Source organism: Ascidiella aspersa, chromosome 1, assembly GCF_963924565.1.
Source record: "Ascidiella aspersa chromosome 1, kaAscAspe10.2, whole genome shotgun sequence".
Classification (NCBI taxonomy): Eukaryota; Metazoa; Chordata; class Ascidiacea; order Phlebobranchia; family Ascidiidae; genus Ascidiella; species Ascidiella aspersa.
In genome coordinates this window covers 30,595,585-30,617,063 of record NC_139447.1, presented here as the reverse complement: position 1 = coordinate 30,617,063, position 21,479 = coordinate 30,595,585, and the positions used below count along the sequence as shown (strand labels likewise).

At 39.8% G+C, this 21,479-nt stretch overlaps 1 protein-coding gene across 2 annotated transcripts in view; it reads right to left on the bottom strand.

Annotated features, from left to right (window-relative positions):
* Positions 1–21,479, bottom strand: part of LOC146169724 (sperm-associated antigen 17-like) — a 43,326-nt gene that overhangs the window by 12,631 nt on the left and 9,216 nt on the right. For both annotated transcript variants that reach the window (XM_083393359.1, XM_083380341.1), the window contains exons 15-27: positions 21,219–21,409; positions 20,055–20,306; positions 18,945–19,077; positions 17,516–17,619; positions 17,030–17,203; positions 15,866–16,033; positions 15,089–15,306; positions 14,196–14,340; positions 5,251–5,432; positions 4,449–4,608; positions 3,499–3,616; positions 2,678–2,819; positions 989–1,133 (exon numbers count right to left, since the gene is read on the bottom strand). In XM_083393359.1, coding sequence (XP_083249485.1) covers positions 989–1,133; positions 2,678–2,819; positions 3,499–3,616; positions 4,449–4,608; positions 5,251–5,432; positions 14,196–14,340; positions 15,089–15,306; positions 15,866–16,033; positions 17,030–17,203; positions 17,516–17,619; positions 18,945–19,077; positions 20,055–20,306; positions 21,219–21,409 — 2,132 coding nt within the window. The remainder of the gene's footprint in view (positions 1–988; positions 1,134–2,677; positions 2,820–3,498; positions 3,617–4,448; positions 4,609–5,250; positions 5,433–14,195; positions 14,341–15,088; positions 15,307–15,865; positions 16,034–17,029; positions 17,204–17,515; positions 17,620–18,944; positions 19,078–20,054; positions 20,307–21,218; positions 21,410–21,479) is intronic.

Below are 21,479 nucleotides of genomic sequence, written 5' to 3'. Positions count from 1 at the left end.
CAATCCAACGATTTGGCAAATTTACTCGACTCGGCCGAGCAACAACAAGCATTCTCCGGTCACGACTGTTCCATAGTAATCTGCTGGGTTTACCTCAAATTCGCCAAAAAACTTTATTGACTGCTGCCACGTAACAGAAATATCTAAATCAGTGGTTCTCAGGGAGGCATTTGGCTCTATTAGGGAGGAATTTTTAAATTAGGGGGGGAAATATCTCAATGGTTGTCATGGCAACAGTTATGTTACACGGAATACTTTATTCGTTTTTTACAACTTGTTTCCACCATTGCGTTTGTTTTCACATGCTTTCTCAGCCATGCGGAACATTACATTTCACCTGTTTTATTTCTTATCTTATCACGCTTTACACTTACACCTTTTCCTCATCACTCAGACTTTAGGTAAATATTTGTTTAAGTCGACAGTCAGGTTTGGGCAAGGCTGAGAGAACCTTTCTAAATTGTCACTAAACGTTCGAGCCCATTTTGTGTCGCTGGCCGCATATCGTTGTACGCCTTTATCATTCGCATGTATTTGGACTTCATTCAATACAATTATACTAGACGCCTCGTGTAACCTTCAGGCATCCGAAAGGCCGTCAAGTAGAGCAGTGTTTCTTAACAGGGGAATGGTTCACCCCAGGGTGAATAACATATTTGCAGGGGTGAACCAACCAAAAGGGGTGAATAAGGGTGAACCGTCGAAAATGGATGATAGCTTGCCATCGGCGCGAATATTCCGGGGGTTCAATCTGTTCAGTTGTTGTTATATGTAGACGAGATAGTTTTATCATATCATGAGACAAGGGTGAATAAAATCTGGAGATAGATGCTAGGGCTGAACAAAACTAAAAACGGTTAAGAAGCACTGAAGTAGAGGATCTGGAATGCATTCAATACAATTATATTAGACGCCTGGTGGAACGTTCAGGCATCCGACAGACGGTCAAGTAGACTAGAGGATCCAGTATTTTTGGCGTAACACTCACACTGCGCGTCCTCTTCTTCTCCAGGCTCCTGCTCCGCTCCTCTTGAGTACCTCGTGATCCTGGTCCCGTCCACGTGGTCGCACACCGACCCGCCCTCACCCGGACGATCGACCCGGATGACTCGGTCCTCGCGCGAGTACATCACCTTAAACGAGTAGAGATATGTTTTATGTTTTGAGTCTAAAATCGAGGTTATATTTCTTCAACTGTGATTTAGGAATTAGGTTTGCGTCTCATTAGAGCAGTGGTTTTCAACCAGGGTTCCGCGGAACCTAAGGGTACCGCTAGTACAGGCCAGGGGTTCCGCAATTTCTAAATTGTGTAGCTAATTGAGGTGTGTTTGTTACACTTGGATTCCTCAAGCCAGTGAAATGTTTCCATAGGGTTCCACTCAATCAAAAAGGTTGAAAAGCACTGCATTAGAGGTTATTGTGTTTTTTTGAATCAGTGGTTTCCAAACTTTTTGGCTCGCGGCGCACTAAAAAAATCTTAACTATTTCGCGGCACACTTTTACCAGAATAACAATAGAGTAATTTTACAATCGCCCTTAGCATACGACAAACTATATGTAAATGTCTCGAATTTTTTATTTGTACTGAATAGTGCGTAGAAAAATCAAAAAAGCTTGCGCGTATGACTATTGGTAATACGAATACTCTCTTTGCCGAAATTACAAAAAGTTTCGCGGCACACTTGGCAATGTCTCTAGGCACACTAGTGTGCCGTGGCACGCAGTATGGGAATCACTGTCTCAAATGAACTTAAGAGCATCGGTAATAGTTACGATATGCCTGTCTATACTAGGAGTGAACAAAATGCAATGATCTAAATACTATAGTCAAATCCGAAACGTTTTCGCATTATGTCTATTTGACGCGTTTATTGTTCCCGATAATACTGGATCGGTACAGATAACCGATGCTAAGTGTAAATATTGGTACTGGTCCGATATTAGGGTCGTATCGGTGCCGATCCGATATCGAATTGATTTATGGATTATAGCTTTGGTTTGCGATTTAACGCAACGTTATCTAACTTGAAAGGAACATTTCACACAGAGTATGGTAAATATACAGGCGGTTTTTTGGACTTTTAATCCAAAAGTAAAACTACTATTAAATATTATTCGCATTCATTGTGATTTTATCAATTTGATATGTTTTCGCAGCAATGTCGTCATTAAGTATCGCGCCTAGGCCCAAAATACCGTTTATATAGATATCGGAATAAACCTCGCAATATCGAATACTTCAACTCTGAATTGGAGTGCTGTACTTTTTGCCCAAAAAATCGGTAAACGGGATTACAATAAAACTCGTAGTATCGAACATTCTACTGTTAACTGGAATATCTGAAAATCTTTCATTTTAATTTCAATCGAATTCAGAAAAGCTGCAAAAATGTTTTTTTTTTTCCCAGTCAGTCCCAGACTTCTAAACGAATATACTTTCGCTATAGGCATTCTTGCTTTGGCTGTTCTGAGATTTATTTAATGAAGAAATTTGTCTCGAAATAGAACTTACCCGGCGATATTAGTTTAAATAAATCGGTGAAACAAACTGGGTGCAATACAGGCTGTAAAGTCGGAGCCGGGCTCTGGACTCGACAATTAACACATTTGGCCGGAGTCGTGTTATTTTTAAGCGACTTCGCAGCCCTGGTCGCAACAGTCCCTGCTGGTCACTGACCTCTGCAGTGACGGGGTCGGTGGCCACGTAACACAGCAGCGGTTCCTCGTCATGCACCGAACCGTCGGACTTGGTCACCGTTACCTCGCCCGTGATGTAAGTCGTGATCCAAGACGATGCCCGTTCTTGCTCGGCGTCGCTCCTGCAACGACAATGTGTAGTTTGGCTCGCATAATTTTTTTTTTCATTTTCGGTTTATTCAAAGTGGTAGCTATGGGCGAGTTTAATCAAACCGAGGAGAGAATGGCTCGGTCAAATGGTGGCCGGAGAAATTACGCACTACCCAAAAGAAGTCGGTTCGTTTTTGTCACGTTTTCTTAGGGGTGATTCTACGATACACAGCTACGGAAACTTTTGAAAGCGTCCTTAAAAAATTTGGTCCAACCAACGTCAAACGAGACTGGCGAGATAGATTCCAGGTTGATTATTGACTGTTTTAAAATTTGAAATTTCTGAAATTCACTCCAAAATGTCATTTTGCTTTTCAATTTTTTTTACCGCTTACTTTCACCACCCTAGTTTACGACAAAACCACCTAGGTACCATAAAAAAAATATTAACTAAACGGAAAAAAGGACTAAAATTGATCGCCAGGTTAAACTGTGTCTCCACTACAGAACTACATGGGCTGCGTATCCAACCTAGACCGCCTAACTGGACATTAAACCTACTACACCGGGACGTGGGCTGTTTATCCAAGGCTGTGTATATCTTAGCATTAAATAAGGCCCAATAACAACGCGACGTATATGTAGAACATTTTAAACAAAACAGCCAAGCAAATCAGCCAGGGAAACGACGAAAATGAATCACAGACTTACCTGGCTTTTGCTTCTGCTTCGAGTCCGGCCGCTGTGCCGCTGGTTGTCCCTGCAACCGACGGATCTGTGGCGGTTTCTGCTGGGTTTGTTTTCCCGCTCGACTTACGACCGCGCGATCCTGAAAAGAAGCAACAAATGTCAAAAATGTTTACGTGAAAATGTAAAATATATACACGTAAAACCCAGGTCCTTGTTTGAAATTTGAATTTAGATATCTAGAAAATCTCTTCCTGAGAAGAAGCAAGACAAATTTCTAAAATACATACGGGATAGAACAAATGTACGTTTTTAGAAAACAATAAAACATAAAACTTCCATTTTCCAGTAAATCGAGTTCTTACTGTTTCAAAACTCAGGTCCTTGTTGGAATTTTGGTTTAAAGGTTATGTAGAAAAATAGAGTATACGACGAATATGGTAAACATACTAAATTGACGTTTTTAGTGCTTCAACATTATTACGGCGACCAGATTAATGATTTGAAGTGCTCCGTGCATATTCCTTGTATTTTAAATTAGGAATAATACTTAAAAAGGGTGGTAAAACACCATAAGGATCCTGCCGAGTCAAAATCGGCCCTCCTTTGACCTTCGTGAGATAAAAACTATTATGGCAGGTCTTTGTACCAGGACGTTCTAAAGCAGTGGTTCTCAACCGCCGGTCCGCGTACCGGTGCCAGTCCGCGTCAACTTTCCTACCGGTCCGCCAAATATATTACAATTTTATAACTTAATTCCAAATGCAAGATCATGAAAGTTGGCTGTCCTTCAAATTTAGAACTTCGCCACTTACATAATGTGTACCATTGTGACGTAACACAGAGTTAAATGACTATTTTGAAGTTTATCGTACGTCACCATGCTGCAAGTGTTGTGCACAACTGTTTAAAAGTAGGAAACTTGTTTAAGTCTTAAATAAAAAGTGCAATATAATATATATAAAAAACCGAACCTTTCTTGCTCCCGGCCGAGTTGGCGGCCCTCTGTTCCTCCACGATGGCGGTGGCCTGGGGACTAACTATCGATGCCACGCTGTGGGGGGTGTTGGGGATCTTCGGTTCCAGGGTTCCCGACCCCGGGTTGAAGCACACTGTCCCGTTGCTCAACAGAACCTTTGAGTATGTTGCAAAGTTAGAGATACTTTTCATTATTTCCGTATTTCTTTATTGTGACGCTAAAATTATGTCATTTTCGATTTAAATTTGAGAAGTTGTAGACGATATGTTTTACACACTCGAAATTACTATAGCAAATCACAGTTGACTTGGAACATAAATTATGCACTGAGAACAATATGATAGTTTCTACGAGAACAACAATAGACCCGATTTTTATTATTAAATTCTAGTATTGTAAGGCTTGCTTCTATATAGGTGTTTTTGTGATTCGTACAAAATAAAATTGTTTAATTCACCATTAAAATGCCAAAATTACGACCTTAAACTCCATAACCGCATTCTAATATTTAAATCCTTTGTATTAGTTGAAATTTGTAAAAATCTAGATAAAGAAGTAGTAAACGTTGTCTGAAAGTTTCGATTACAAACTATTCAATATCAAAAAATGATAACAGTGTGCCGCGAAACTTTTAGTTATTTTGGAAAATAACCTATTTGAATTGCAAAGAGGCGTATTAAAAGCATGACCCGAATGAATCGTTAACCGTTCAACGTCTTAACTTAATTTTATTCAGTAAGAAACCTCTTAACAAGCCAGAAATCGTTCATCGCTGAAATTTCGTAGATTAAATGTACCTTGGTGCTCCCGTCCCGCATAACCTTGATCACCGTGCCGTCGGCCTGTATGGTCCTGGACACCTCGTCCATAGCCGGTTTGGCGCGGGCCTGCTCCGTGTGCTGTTTTCCCGAGGTCTTGTACGGGTAGCTCTGACGCACCATCATCTTGTATTCGTCCATTGGGGCGTCCTCGTTCGAAACTAAAAGTCAGATAATAGTTAAGGCACTTTCAGAGAACATCAGTGTTGTAAACAAGTCCAAGACAAGTCATTTTAAATAAATAACAAGTCAAGTCCCAGTCAAGTCATAAATAGAGCAAGCCAATTTTAAGTTGTCCTTGTCATAAAAAATAAATGTTAAACAATTAAAATAGGTAAAATAGTCCGATTATGAGGAGTAACTAGCTAAAAAAAACACAAAACCCAATATATAAGAAGCAAAATGTTTATTCTACAAAACTTCAGAAAAATAACCTGTCATTGTTCAAAAGACTTAAGTAATGCCAGGTCATTTGAAAACGGTGACCTAAGTGCACTTAAGTAAAGTCGTTGTCTTAGGTGACTTAGATCCTAATAACACTGGAAATTAGAAGCTCCCATGTTGATAAGTTTCGGCTGAGGTGGAGCTATAGGCGGGCTTGTTTCATTGGTTCATAGCCAGAGTGGTTGGCTTATTGCCACAAAAGTGAAAAAAATGTTAGGTGATCGCACAAATACCCATTACAGAAGCTTTTTTGTCTACAATTGTAGCTTAAAAAAACAGTTAAACAAAATGAGAAATGTTCCTCAAGTAATTACTTCCATAGAACATGACCCTATCCGCCACCTATTTCTGTGGAGTGTAACGGTAGCAGCTAGTATCAACGCCCCAAACATCTTAAGCAGCAAGTGGTCTGCCCTTTACAAAAGATTTTCGAGTGTATTGATTTTTCAAGAGCTGTTCAACAAAAATCAAAGAGCATTGAACGAAAAGGCAAGAGCGACCAAATTTGGTCGGGACGCGTGCGAGTTAATAAAAGACTTTGTAAGACATCGCTTTGTTGTGATCCAGGAAACTTAAAAGTCAGGGTCGGGTTCATGCTTAAAGGTTTACAAAAGAACAGAACGGAAAGTTGTACGAGGATTTTTTCCTAAAACAAAGCTGCAAACAGTTTTTGAAATAGTTGTCTTTTGCAGTCTAGGTGAGTTGTTAAAGGATAATTATTCTTACAACCTCTGTTTTAAACAAATTTATATACATATATAAGTTTCGCGCTCCTATTCACAAGAGAGCACCGCAGTTTAGTACTTATGTTAATCAGAGTTCTTTAATATGTTTTTACCATTAGAAATGAAGTTTTTTAAGAGGTTTTGCAGTACTTTTGCAATGGTCGGTAAGCACTTACAACTGCCTAAGCCAACTTATGTCGTGATTTTCTGTCACAGATATATTATAAGACACGCAAACCTGTTAAACAAGGAATTACAAAACGCGACATGCGCCATCAGTGAACGACGATTTTTGATGCCAAAGAGTAAACGGGGACTCTGGCGATTGGCGATCGGCCTGCTGCTGCTACAAGCGACTTGCTTAACTCTGATTGCGCAAACGAGCTTTCATTCACGTGGAGAAAACAGAAGGGCAAGGTCAATCGACCAAGTTGCAACAGGTCGGTGTTGTCACGAGGTGTTCCGAGCACAAATATGCAAGTTTTAATCTTCCGGGAATCGACAATAGTCATTTAAAAACTAACGCAAGTGGCATCGTTTTTTAATCGTTTTGAGCAGTGGTTCTCAACCAGGGTGCCGCGGCACCCCGGTGTGCCTTTTGTAATGCTTAAGGGTTCCCACATGTATTTGAGAATTTTTAACAATACGATTTTTGCCTAATTGGTAAGCTTCTTGATACAACAATTTGTGTATGATTAAAGACTATTTTATCCAATGACATTTTCCTACATGTTTTAAGTTGATTGAGTTGTTCCAGTTCCATTTATAGTGACATTTCAGTAAAATACCCCAAAAATTTCAGTAGGGGTGAAAATCTATATTTTGTGGGGCGCCGTTAGCCATAGAAGGCTGAGAATTACTGGTTTTAAGTGTAAGTTACATACAATTTTGTCTGATGCCCAGTAAAATATACTTTTGAGCCACAACAACAGGGCTAAAGAAGATAAGAAATTATTTAGGGCATTAATTAAAACAAGATATCATTGATTAAAAGATAGTGCGCAATGTGGCTATAAACTGTATCCTGCAATATTAGGCGTTAAATCACTCAGTTTGGGCGAGAGCTATCTACGGAATAAAGAAATAAAATAACAAACAATGTCTTTTCAGGAAATAATGCAACCAAAGACCGAGAAAATGCAACACCGCGCGAGAATAAGAACAACAACAAGAAACCTTTCAGCAACGAGCGGCTCAACGAGATGCTGAGCAGCGGACTGTACAGCAGGATCGTGTACAGGAAGAACTTTCTTCTCACCAACCGAACTTACACCAACACCAACAACATCAGCAAGCAAACCGCGCCTTACACCGTCACACAGACGTCACCGATCACGTCACACACTCCGTATAACGTCACTGAAACCAGCGCAAGCCTGACAACAACGCAGCCGAGTACTAGCCGTCGAGAAGAAACAAGTTCGGCCGGTTCAGGTGGCAAGCCATTGTCGACCGTATCTTATAGGCCGAGGCCCACGCCGCCGCAAAGGCCGCCGCAAAGGCCGCCGCAAAGGCCGCCCATTGGCAACAACAGGCCGCGGCCGACGCTGCGAGGCGACGCGGTTAAAACTAAAGAGTCGCCCGGTAAAGATAAAGAAGAGGAGGCACCCATCACGAAACGCGAGTTCGTCAGTGCTATAGTGTCGGCGGCGCAGGGCGGCGTTGTACTGACGCTGGTTGCTTGTGTGGCCGTGTTTGGGCTGCTCTGTTCCCGCGGAGTAATAAGCGCTGGTCCGGCGCTCCAGCAGCAAACCGCTATGGTAAAGCAAACCACGACGACCTCCGGCAAAACGGAGCGAACGAAGAGAACGCGACGCGACGAGCGGCACGCCAAGCGACATCACAGTCATCAGCCGCAGCAGCAGCAACGACGCAGGCCGCGCGCGCAACAGCGTCATCGCCGCCCAAGCAAAGTAAACGCCGTCTATGCACACAACAACAAAAACACCATCAGTAAGGGCAAGCCCAAGGCGCCAGTCTTTCCCGAAAAGTTGCCCCGAATCAGTGCCAAGCAGTTCACCTCGCCTTGCGCCAAACCAGGAGTGCGCCAGTTCCTTCCGGAGCCGGCTACGGGCGGCCAAAGCAAGAGCCGGGTATGGAAGGCGCTCGAGAGGGCCCTCGAGGCCAAAGAGCGCAAGCGGCAGGTACAGAGAAGACAGACCTACGCAACTAAGAAGCTATAATCGTTTGAATTATAACGCATTTTTATTTTTCGCATTTTAAAGCAACACGCTTGCTGTATTGCATTGCTATTATTTTGTTTAACTTTTTGTCGTTTTGGCGGCATTAACCTGATTGTCGCTCTTCCATACAAAGCCTTTAAAATAAAGCATACTGGTGAAATTGTTGAATTGTATCACGATTGACGAGTGATATATAAGGACCTTGAACAATAAAACCTGTATGACTTTAGATATTTTAAGACTGTGTTTTTATTAGAACAAAGTGTTGTTTTGATATTGTCTTCCCCGAGCAATTTAACGAATACACTAGCATGTTTTTGATGCACTAGTCTAGCATTTTTTAGATGATTTTGGTAAACCACTTAAACCAACATATTGGTCTAACATTTTGGGAATTTTCTAACATTTTGGGAATTATGTGATAACTTTTAATAATCCAAACAGTGGTCTAAAAAAAAGTAAGATAATGTCAAACATTTCGCCTTTTTAATAAATAAATTACAACTTAAAGGCCTTATCAGTGAGAGAACAAACAAAACGACAATAAACAAGTCAGCGAAAAATTTTGAAACGAAAACAATAAAATAAAAAATAGGCTTCCCGTTGTGGTAACACTATTGGAGCTACAGCTTTCAATGACAGAAAATCGTACAAGAAAAGTTTGTATATTTATCGGAATTGATTGATAATCTCCGTGTGTAACAACAGAAGTGATACGTACTTTCAACAAGTGGCAAAACTAAAATGAAAGCGTTCATTCAAGTCAGGTATCCACTTAGGCCCCAGACTGACACTTGAAAATATATTAAAAAGTGACAACTGGGGTTGTATAGCACAAGGGTATTAGGAAAAAACAAAAAAATGTTTAAAATATTTAGGCACAAAGTTAGGAAACAGATGTGACGATGTCCACATTTTTTTTTTTAATTGTTTTTTGAAAGTAAAATATAAGATTTAAACTATATTTCTAAAAAAAAACATTTTAAAATTACTTGTGCTAAAATGATTTTTATATTAATTTCTAAAAAGGCAACTGTTGATTATACTTTTCGACATATAGCCATGAAGAAGGTTAAACATTTGTTTCAAAAATTCCTTTGTGTAGGAAAAAATCCACCATTGCGAATAATCATCCAACCACGCCAATATATACACAAACCGTTTCGAAAACCCAACACAACCCTGCCGAAACTGTCAGAGCGTCCAATTAAGGCCGACCAGCAGCAACAACATCACTCCAAGCACAAAAAGGCGAACTCCTTGGGGGTGTTGAGCGAGATGCGTAAGGCCGTAAGTACAAGGGGGCAAACACAACAAACACGGCACCGAGGGCCGTCTAACAAGGGTTAGGGACTCTCGCGCTGGTTGCAATGGCAACAGAGATGCTTCGATCACCGACTCGAGTGTTTACACAGCACGGCTGGTAAATCACTACAAACTTTCGCCCCGTTGTGAGGCCGCCTCTGACTCACAAACGCATCGCACCAGCACTATAGCGCTTAACACGGGTCATTGGAATGTTCTATGTGTGAGAGGAAACCTAGGCCGGGTAACTAGGCCATTTCAAAAAGTGCCGGGATCCCGTTTTTAACCAAATTTTGCGTATTGTTTGTCATTCTGCCTGTTTTCTTGATCGATTCAACAAGAGACTGTTTCTTTCTTTCATGTTGTTATTTTGAAAGGATTAGAGTTTCAAAACGGGTAAAAAATAGGTTAGAAAATAGAGCCGACCGTTTTAAAATAGGCCACGCAAGCTGGCCTATTCTGGCGCATTTTTAAAACCAAGCCTTTTTTCTAGGTGGCCCCTCTCTGGCTGTAAAGACCACTGAGTTGTCAACTTTTTATGTTTCGGTAGAACAAGGGCAGTATTTGTTGCGGTATGTTCGGCCAGTGCTGTGTGTTGCTGCTTTTGTTTTTCTGCGTCCAGGCGGAAAATCAGCTGTGCAGGTTTAACTGTGAGGCCCTGAGCTGCCCCTGCCAGTGCTACAGAAACGATGTAAGTAATGCAACTAGTAATCGTCTTAACGCCGTTCGACTAATCTCTATAAGATTTTTAGACTTTTTTTAAAAATACTGCGAAATTTATAATTATATTTGTTTTATAGAAGAATACGTTTTTTTGTAAAACAAAATTTTAGTGCATTGGTTTAGATTGTTGTAATGTAGTAAAACGGTTCAATCAATTAAAAAGGTCTTATAATATACTGTACCTGTCCCCATAATTAATAATAATTAGTAGGCCAACTTTCTGTGTTTCGTATTTTTAACTGAAATATTCACGTTTTTCAGTTGAAATGCTTCAACAAGAGCTTGACAACCGTCGGTCATTTTCCGGCCCACGAGCACTTTAAATACGTCGACTTCGCCTTCAACCTCATTAAGGAACTCAAATCAAATCAATTCAACACAATGTACTTGTAAGTAGTTTGGAATTGAACGAACAAATCACAATGTGTTTATATAATAGTAAAGAAAAAAGTATACGCTGCTGGAAAAAATGTAATTAAGAGTAGCGACATTGTCAATTTTTAGCTTCAATATTTCTCGCCATTGCATTCTTAGTCACCAGTGTTCTACAGATTCTTAAAACAGTATCCAAATCCAGACGAAACATAAGGCAAACCAAGGCTGAAACTTAAACACCTTTTAAGATTAAAAATCATGGCAGAACAGGGCGTCGCTCTTTGTTCAATATTGAGAGATGACAGTGTTTTATGTTTGTTCTTTGCAGCAAGCACGTGAACGTCCTGCAGCTGTCGGCCAATAAGATCGAGAGGCTGGAGGAAGGTTGTTTTCACGGTCTTCAACACGTCCATTCGCTGTTTCTCAGCTCGAACAAGTTAAGGCGATTGGACGGAGCGATGTTGAAGGGATTAGACAAACTCAAGCGCTTGTACCTCGACAACAACCAGGTACTACTAGGTAAACTGCAAAATGTGGCTTACGCGACCCTCGTAGTTTACCATATGGCGATTGCGTGAATATTTTTCTTCTATGTGTAGAGATGTGTTTGCTTGCTACTTTTTGTTCAACTCAATAAAATAGTATCAGGAAATGGCAAAACGAACCCCAGGGGTTTTCAAATATTTGCTCAACATTACTGGCTTAAATTGGTATAAATTAAAATTATTGTGAAGCGTGCGTAATGTTTGAACAAACGACTAGTTTCTTCGTAATTGGACGTCGAAGCAAGCTGTAAGTACTGTACAGACAAATGAGAAATGACAAAAAAATCATAACAAGGCGAAACCCGTATAACGCAAAATTTACAGCCACTATACGAATCAAATTATGACAACTAGTTTTGCCACGAAAGATTTTAATCACTTTTGCCATTTTCTTCAATATAAGTGTAAACCAGTACGGAGGCTGACACGTGGAAAAGGGTCTCCTCCGAAATCACAAGTATTTACGGCGCGACCAACAAAAAACGCTTTACGTATTATACAGCTGGAACAAGTGAGCAAAGACGCATTTCAGCGTTTCGGCAACACCCTTACGCTGCTCTACCTACAAGGCAACAGGATACACCATCTGCCGACGGAGGCACTCAAAGGCCTCGCGCGCCTCAAAACGCTGGACGTCAGCGGCAACCGCATTAAGACGCTTGACGCTAGATTCTTAAGTGGAGCGCCGGATTTACGGCACCTATTCTGGGGTGGAAACCCGTGGCACTGTGACGCGGCGACGCTGTGCTCCACGGTGGGAGCACTGAAGAGAAGAGGAGAAGAGATCCTGATGGACATCATGAAGTGCTCCGCCCCGGAGAAGAGAGCTGGCAAGGACGCGACGATCCTCTTTGAAGAGCTAGGACCAGAGTGCGACGCTGAAGTGATAAGAGCGGAAGTTGTGGCTCCTGGAGGAGTCGGGAGACAAGGAAGAGGAGGAGGAAGAGGTGGTAGCCGTGGCAACGCGCTTCTGATCAACGTCCTGCTCATGTCGGCGTGTTTGCTCGTGTGGACTGCATTCCATGCGCTGCACTTTATTAAGTTTTCCTAAGAAAGGCTCATTATGCCTGAAAGCTAAATTTCACCTAAAGAGTAAAAAAGTTTTATGTACCTTTTAAAAAAAAATTGTGCTCCCCCCTCTTTTTTGTACTTTTTTTGTACCTAAAGGGTGCTAGGCCGGGCCCTTGGCCCTAGCTAACTCATATTGATTTAAATATCCAGATATATATTGCTGGGTTGTGTTGAGATTCGTCCAATGTTGCCTTTAACATATACTTGCAACCACTGTTTTAATTCGTTTTTTTCTTAAGACGTATTAGAACTTCAATATTGACATCACAAATTAGAAGACAAATGACACATAAAGAAATATAATGGTTTAATTAACGATGAAAAAATGTTTAGCAAAACCATGCTTATTCTTTTCATGTAAAAGCTATGTGCCGCATTTTTGCGTTCTGCGTTTTTTTGGACGATGGTAAATTTCTTGCCTTGAAAACAATTCTAAATAGAGGGAAACATACGTGTACCGTGTAAACATACGTGTACCTCAATGATAGCATTACACTGCCGACTTCAATGCCACAATGCGTCGTTTGCTTTTTGTATATTTTTTTACTTTAAACTGTTACTGATGTTTATGTGTTTTTGTTTTTATAAATAAAGTTCGTTACTGGTAATTCACGACACTATACATTCATTACATCTATGCTATCAGGCTTAAACAAATATAAAAAGTAAATAAGCTCAAGCGACAAGAAAATAACTATATGTTGGATTTTTGTTGTTTAAATATCTCAAGAAAATAAAATGTCCAATTACATTTATGTCACCAATCGCAAAAACGTGGAGCTTTTAACGGCTTTACTTACAGTCTACAGGGAGCACGCAAAATGAGAGTGTACTACTGTTTAATGAAAGACACACACAAACATATGTGTTAAATAACATCTGTGATCTAGCCCCTCGGAAGTTGCTTTATGCGATGGCTTATCGGTGTACTACTGTTTAATTGTTTCCTGTTGAACTTTCAGCTTAACAACAGTTAGAGAAGACTTAACAAGTATTTGTGGAAGAAAATCCCACATATGCACACCACAAGCGACTCAATTCGACCGTGGTGCACTTATATATATACCCAGTATACATAGGGGAAAGTTGAGCTAACGGACGGCAAAAAGTATCCGAAAAAACATTATAAAAAACTCAGGAACGTAGCTACTTTAAAATACACCCTAACAACTTTTATATCAAGTATGTGCGCGGTTTTACAATTTCGGTCATTTCAAACAAACAAATCAAAAGAACTCCTCTTCCTTTCTAAAAGATAGACTTTTTTGTTTCCGCCATTTCGCAAGTTCGGGCAAACGGTGACTAAAATGTAATCAGACAAAAATAATTCAAAGCAAACAAAGAGCCGTGACCAATTTGAACCGAACCTTTCCCTATTTGAAACGAAGTTTGGGTGTATTTTAGACTTATGGTCATTTTTAAGAAGCGATTTAAAACCAGTCGTATTTCTTAACTTTACCTTCCTACCACTTGACAATTCGCCAGTTTACATGGGAGCCTTTTTTGATATCCCTCTGTTGTACAACTTTAGTAAGCGGCCTTGTTGCACTTACCTGCGGTGGTTGGGTCGAGCTGGTATCTCACGCAGAGTCCGTCGGGCGACGAGATGTAAAGCTGCTGGAAGGCCGGCATCCGCTGCCTCTTGCGCTCCAGCTCCGCAGCCTCATCCGCCTCCCGGAGTTTTCTTTCCAGCTCCTCCTGAGGAGAAAGTGGGATGACATCCAGATAACAAACTTCGGCGACGACGAAATACGTCACGTTCGAGGCATTGGCATTCTCGGAGTAATATTACTTTCAAGTGCATGGTTTTAAACGTGGCGGGTAATGATTTTTGCCATCGTACCAAAACTCAAAATAGCCAGACAAAACTTTTAATTAACAAGCATTGCAGCTTATAAAAGATTTCGTACAACAAAACATAATAATATTACCAAACAAAAATTAAACATTAAAACGTATTGAATGTCTTGTAACAAGATAAAAACCTAAATAATTAAACAACTTAGAACAGCAACAAAAATAAATACAATAAACAAAGAGAACATGAAAGTGGATAGATAGGCATTGAGTTTGGTTTTACATACATATAGTGGCTATTTATTTGTACGTGTGTCTTCCACATTAGTGAAAGGTATCACTCGCCAGGTGGATCAAGCTGTAGAATTAATCTCACATATCAGATTTAGCAAGTATTTCAGGTTAAAATTCAATTATAGGGCTTTTGTAAAGAAAAATTAAAACACAATTTTTCTCACTAAACTACTCAGCACCCCTGGAGTATTAATCCAGCCCTGTAAAAATTCTAACACGGCGTAAAAAGTAAGCGATATAGTTTAACACTTGGGGGGGGTGCAATGACACATTTAAAATAAAAAGCAAAAACGTCGAGTTTATCTTGACAGCATCTCCCCATATTTTCGTAAACAAAGTCGAAAAAACTCCAAACCTGAACTCGTAGTTCCTCCAGCCTCTGGGATTCAGCAGCTTCCTTGTCCGCAGCATCGCTCTTCTTTTTGCCCCCTTTGGGGCTCTTACCCCGCGGCGATTTGGACTTGGGCGACTTCTTCCCTTTCTTAGGGGTCTCCATGCCCGGGGGCACAGGGGTGGGGGTCGACGCCGGGGGGATTTCCCCGAGAAGTTGCAGCAGCTTTCGTTTTGCTTTTGCTGAAAATAAAATAAAGACATGTAATATTTTTCGGTCAAAATAAGTTTTTACATTCTCCTTTAAACATAACTAATATACAAATGACAGAAAAAAGTTGAGTTTGGGATTTAATTGAATACAAGAAGCAAAAAAGTCCTTTTTAAAAAACTGTTAAAAATGACTTGGAAATTGCGTATTATTTAAGATAAATACAGGTGATAAATAGTCGCAGCCTACCGACATTTTGAAGGAAAACAAATGGTTTCTAAAAACGAAAAATCAACCTTTTTAAAAACAGAAAAAAATAGGACTAAAACTTAGCGTTCAAAAGCATTCAGATGTTTTCCGTTACAAAATGCAAGTAGGACATTTTAACAGTTCGCCAAAGTTCCAGAAATTGAATTTCTAAATTATACAGATGGGGGAAAATGCGTAAAAGGCTTTTCACCACCAAATTAATATTAAATGATTGTAACAACAAGTAACGGTTTCAACCAAAGTATGCCGAAAGAAAACGTCACAAAACACCAAGCGAGCGGATAAAATAACGTTTGTTAAGTGAAGTACACATTTTATCACCTGCGGATTGGCAGATTCCCTCCTCGCCGTATGTACTGAGCGCCAGCGACATTCCGTCGCACAATGTGGCCGACCACGAACCGTACAAGCTGTGTCCCTGCTGCTGCTGCGCCTCCTCCTCTTTCCTCCCACGGAGAAGCTCGGCGCTCAGACGACCGGTGTCGGGTTCTGCGAGAACGAAAGTATTTGCGGCATTTTAGTTAACCACAATAGCGCCAGAATCAATGTTACTTTTGGTCACAAATTAATATCTAACGGTTGCATTTAGGATTCTTTCATATATGCGTTCAACCAGTTGTTGTTGTCGTTATTGTTGTTATGACTAGTCGGTTGTATTAAGTCACAATGCCCCCGAAATTGCGTGATGTTAACTGCGTTAAAGGCAGGGTATTCTACATTAAAAGTTGCGGTAAAAACACGTATCAAGCTAAAAACGAAACTGAAATTTAACACTTATGGGTTTATAAGTTGAAAAGCGTGGAATATTCAAAAATAGCGGTCACAATATTGTGTTCGTGACACTTGTGAGTTTAACAGCATGGTGGACAATTTACCTTGGTACTTTGACGCTACCTTTTCGCCAAGCGACAATGACACCAAACTGGGTTAAAATGCAAAAGGGGTTGCATCGCAAGCGACAACTGTAACTGTCATAAACTGGTCAAGGCTTACCGAAAATACAAACCACCACCGCGAAAGCCCGTTGGCAAATTTATCAGAATGACCAATAAAATTTGTTATACTGTTTATAGGATTTAACAGGCTTTCGTACATTTTTGTCCTACGTAGTTAGTTAAGTGTACGCTTCAAAATCAGCAACTTAATTATTTTCAGTCCAGTAAAACTGTTGGAATTCACTTGCTTAAAATTTAAATCCCGTTGATACTTCACTGCAGTGTTTCAGTAAGCAACGATCAGTTCGATTCGATTTTCCCAAAAGAGGTTTAACCACAAAACTCGAATACTTAAATGTTACGTTAAAATAAAACTGCCACATCAAAAAGGTTTGTTGAAGTATCTGATAAAGGTATTTCCCAAATAATACGTCGGGTACGGCAACGAATTATACAAACGCTATATGGTGTAAAAATCGGGGTGCATAAAACAAACGTAAGAGTGGGTCGGCGTAAAACAATTTAAACGTTTCAAACAAAGCGTTTCTACCTTTCTCAGTTCCCTCAACGTCGGCCTTCTCAACGTTGTCGTCCTGCTCCGGAGGCAAATCGCTCCTCAGAAGTTCGTCGAGCTCCGCCTCCGCATCCATGTCCTTGGGATCGAGGATGTGGAGCACGAACACGTGGCCGTCCTTGTACAGCGTCGTCTTCACTGATACTTGACCTGGTGGTAAACTACGGAGTTAAGGCCTGTTTACACTACAGCTGCGCTGAGCTTAGCTAGGCGTGAAAATATTTACACTACAGCTGAGCTGAGCTGAGCTGAGCTGAGCTGAGCTGAGCTGGGCGTGAAATTGCGATTTGTGATTTTGAATCTATTAAAACGAATCATTCGAATTAAGGAACTGCCGATGCCAGTTTAGGCGAAATATATATTCCTTTTTAAAATAATGTCTGATCCTGATTTTACTCTGGTTTTTAAACTTTGAGTTTTATTGTTGATAATATAGCAAAGAATGGTTGTTATCAATATTACCTTGCTCGAAATCGGTGCGCTCACTTTTAATGGTACCTCCATCGCAAGGATATAAATAGGACGAGGTCCCTCGTACATGAATAAGGTTATTGCCAACGTCGTATCTGGAAAAAAAAAACGTTTTTCAAAATCAAAACTTTACCATTTTTGTAAACGCAAGCCTTAAAAATACATCGTGCAATTCACCCAGAAAAACAAAATTCGATAGAACTGTAGTCTGTTGTACGGTGAAATAAATAAAAAAAAATTTTAGAGACATATATAGTTCCGCATGTATCGTGAATAGGGATGCTCAAAGTAGAATATCGAATCCTTGGATTCGAATCCAGATGGGATTCGAATCCAATTCTGCCGTTTATTTCGGGTAATTGGAACCGATATAATTTAATGTTTTACCGCGGATTGTTGCGCCTAATTGCACAAACGCGTGTGGTAAGTTGGCCTGTCGCCGCGGCGACCAATGTATAGTGCTTGCTTTAAATGTAACCTGGTAGTGCAGTGTCAGCGTTTTTTCGGGCGACCAATTACCGCGTCTCGCGATAACGTTCGTCTAATAATTAAGTGTCAATCAAGCGTTATTGGGCGAGCGGCTAACGTGTAATGTCTGGTGTGAAGTTCGCAATTTCCCTAAATACTGAAGTTGCAAAAGTAACATAGCGTTGCAAAACGTCCTGGCCGTCCACAAAATGCGCTATGGGGTTACTTAAGGTCAATTTTAGGCCAATATTCAGGGAAGTTATGCAGTTATGCACAACCTAATTGTCAAGAATTCGTTATGTCAATAATAACTTTGTATTCTTTGCAGTACATTATTTGGCTGCATAACAGATCATGTTAGTCAAAAAAGAAGCAATAAGATTAACAATGCTTTCAAAATCAGGACCGAATTGCTTAAGACTTCTGTGTGCAGTGTTGCATTTTCTCACTATTGGCAAAAAATATAAGTTTTGGACACAACCTGGACAGTTGACATATTACAGTTTACAGAACGACTTCAGATGACAGTTGTTAAGAATGTTAAACATATGAGAGAGTTTTGTTTATTATAATGTACACATGTTAGCAAATTGTTTGGGCGATTTATTGCTGTGATTGTAGGCCCTGTCCTGTGGGGTAGATTAAGATTAATCCCTTCCCCAAACAAAATCGAGGTTAAATAATTTAATAAAAATATACTAGGATTCGCTATTCTGGATTCGTTATTCTAGATTCGAAACCTATTATTCTAGAATACCTTGGGATTCTACTTTGAACATCCCTAATCGTGAAAACCCATATTAGATACTGCTTTCTTTTCGGGCAAATCATTTAATACCTTGGATTTTGTTGCAAAAATTAAGATACGAAAATTAAATTCTTCAAAGAACAGCTTTTCAAAACGTTGCGCAAAAAAGCCTGGCAAAAGCATCGGAGATATTTTGTCACGTACCCAGTGAAAGGCAGTTTCGGTTCCTTTGGAGTCTCAGTTGGCTTCTCTTCCTTGTCTTCTCTATCTCTGCTGCTTGATCGGGAGCTCGATCTCGACTTTGATTTACGACCCGACCTCGGTCGTTTACCTGAACCTATATTGAAAAAAGCAGATAACAATTCGAAATTGATTAAAAGTGATCCAACCAAACCACGAAGACCCAAAACAATTTTATTTAACAAGAGCAGATTACTATATAGTTACGCAAATAGCGTCGTCAGTTATGCTTAGAATCTTATTCACGTAGAATCTTCTAGAATAAAGTTGTTTTGGATTTTTTTTATAACCTTTGTGTTTTTGTTTGGATCTTACGATATGAAGAAAAGATCAACAACTAGAAATGTCGGAACAGGCTTAGATCCAGATTAACAAAAAATATAGCTAATAATAATATTTTATCAACTAATTAAAAGTGATTAACAAAATAATTCCAAACAGAATCGAAACAAATCGAAAAGAATCGAAAAGAATCGAAAAGAATCGAAAAGAATCGAAAAGAATTAAAAAGAATTGAAAAGAATTGAAGAGAATTGAAAAGAATTGAAAAGAATGGAAACGAATGGAAACGAATGGAAACGAAATGAATTGAAATGTATCGAAACGAATCGAAACGAATCGAATCGAATCGAATCGTAATGAATCGAAACGAATCGAAACGAATCGAAACGAATCGAAACGAATCGAATTGAAACGAATCGAAACGAATCAAAACAAATCGTAACGAATCGAAATGAAACAAATCGAAACAAATCAAAATGAATCGAAACGAATGGAAATGAACGGAAACGAATCAAATCGAATCAAAACGAAATAAAAAATCAAAACGAATCAAAACAAATCGAAACGAATTGAAACAAATTGAAACGATTCGAAACGAAACGTATCTAATCAGCCTAAGATCAATCTAACTGATCATAGCAATTTTAAGCAATACAAATTGCAACGAATCATAAAGAAAAAAATGTAAACCAAAAAAAAAATGAAACTAAATTAGAATTGAACGAAATAACTTAAAACTACTTGAAAGTGAATACAATAAAAAATTATAGTAAATCAAAAAATCTCCCTTACCTGGTCTCTTGCCGTCCTGCGATGTCTTGCTTGCCGCCGACTTGATTTGCTTGCCACGCTCGGACGACTTTCCTCTGGTCGCTTGCTTCGCCTCTTTCTCCTTTCTCATCTTTTCCTCTTCCTCTTTCTGCTTGGCCAGGATCTCGGCGGATGCCTTGAGTGATGCCGGGTGAACGAACGGAGAGCTGAACTGCTGCGTCTCTTCCTGGCCGCCGATTTTGCTCGAGGAACGAGACGCGCTGCCACGGCGGCCTGTAAACGGTTTTATTTGAAGAAAAGGTGCTTTTTCTGTTTAACGGGCAGCCCTAAATAAAAATTTTGGTTGGGACGACGGTTGGAATTAAATATTTAGACATAAAACGAGAAGACTTCAGAAACGAGCCGTTTTTTTGTCTAAAAATGTGAAAATTAAATGGAGTTTGATTAAATTATTTTCTTTAAAAATTAGATTACTTTTATAATATACCCTAACATTTCAATTAGGCCTTCATGGTCCCCCTAAAACTAGTTCATGTACCCCCGAGCGGTCCATGGACCCCAATTTAAGAACCCCTGACCTAAAGTAAATTGAAAAAATATGGAAAACACAGATGTGTGATTTGTGTCCCCAGGTTTAAAATACCATGCTAATAATACTGTTAGTACATTTGAACACTGTGAGCCCAAAGAAACAAAACAAGCAAAGACAGAATTGTATAAGAAAAACTATATATATAAAACTATATATACCATAAAGTCGACTGATGTATAGCAATCAACAAAAAACACAAATAGGGCCCGTGATAAGTTGAAAAAAGTGCTATATTTTCGAGCGATTATTTTAACCCAAAAAATATGTAATAAACAAGTTATGGTAATGTTTTTTTAACGAGTTATCGTAACGTTTTCAATTTAAACAGATGACAAAATAGCCATGAAGTGTTATTGCACAGTCTCAGTATAGTTTCCAGTCTTTACAATGATTATCCGATTCTGAAGTATTTTTGGAATAGCAGCCCATGATTGCCGACAATTTAATCATTTTAGAAATTAACCCAACAAAAGGAGACTAACAACAAAACAACGGATAACACAGACTATTAAACAGCATAGAATTCCCACCCAGGAAGAACATTTAACAAAAAATACGATCAAAAACCACAACTGAAGCTCTCGTCAACTTACTTCCTTTCTTGGGGCTTTTCGACCGGGGACGTTTGCTCGTCGGAGGGGGAGTCCCGGCGTCGGCGTTGGCCTGCTGGGCGGCCGCCACCCTGGCCCGTTCCAGCTCCTGCGCTACCAGCTCGGTTTGGTACTTTTTTTCTTCAAGCTTCGTCCACTCTGAGATCGAACCCGCCACGTGCTCCAAGTAGTTTCTGTAAAAGAAGTTGATTAATAATTAAGCTAGATTTTACAGTTTTACACCCATCCTGAGTGGTTTTCTTT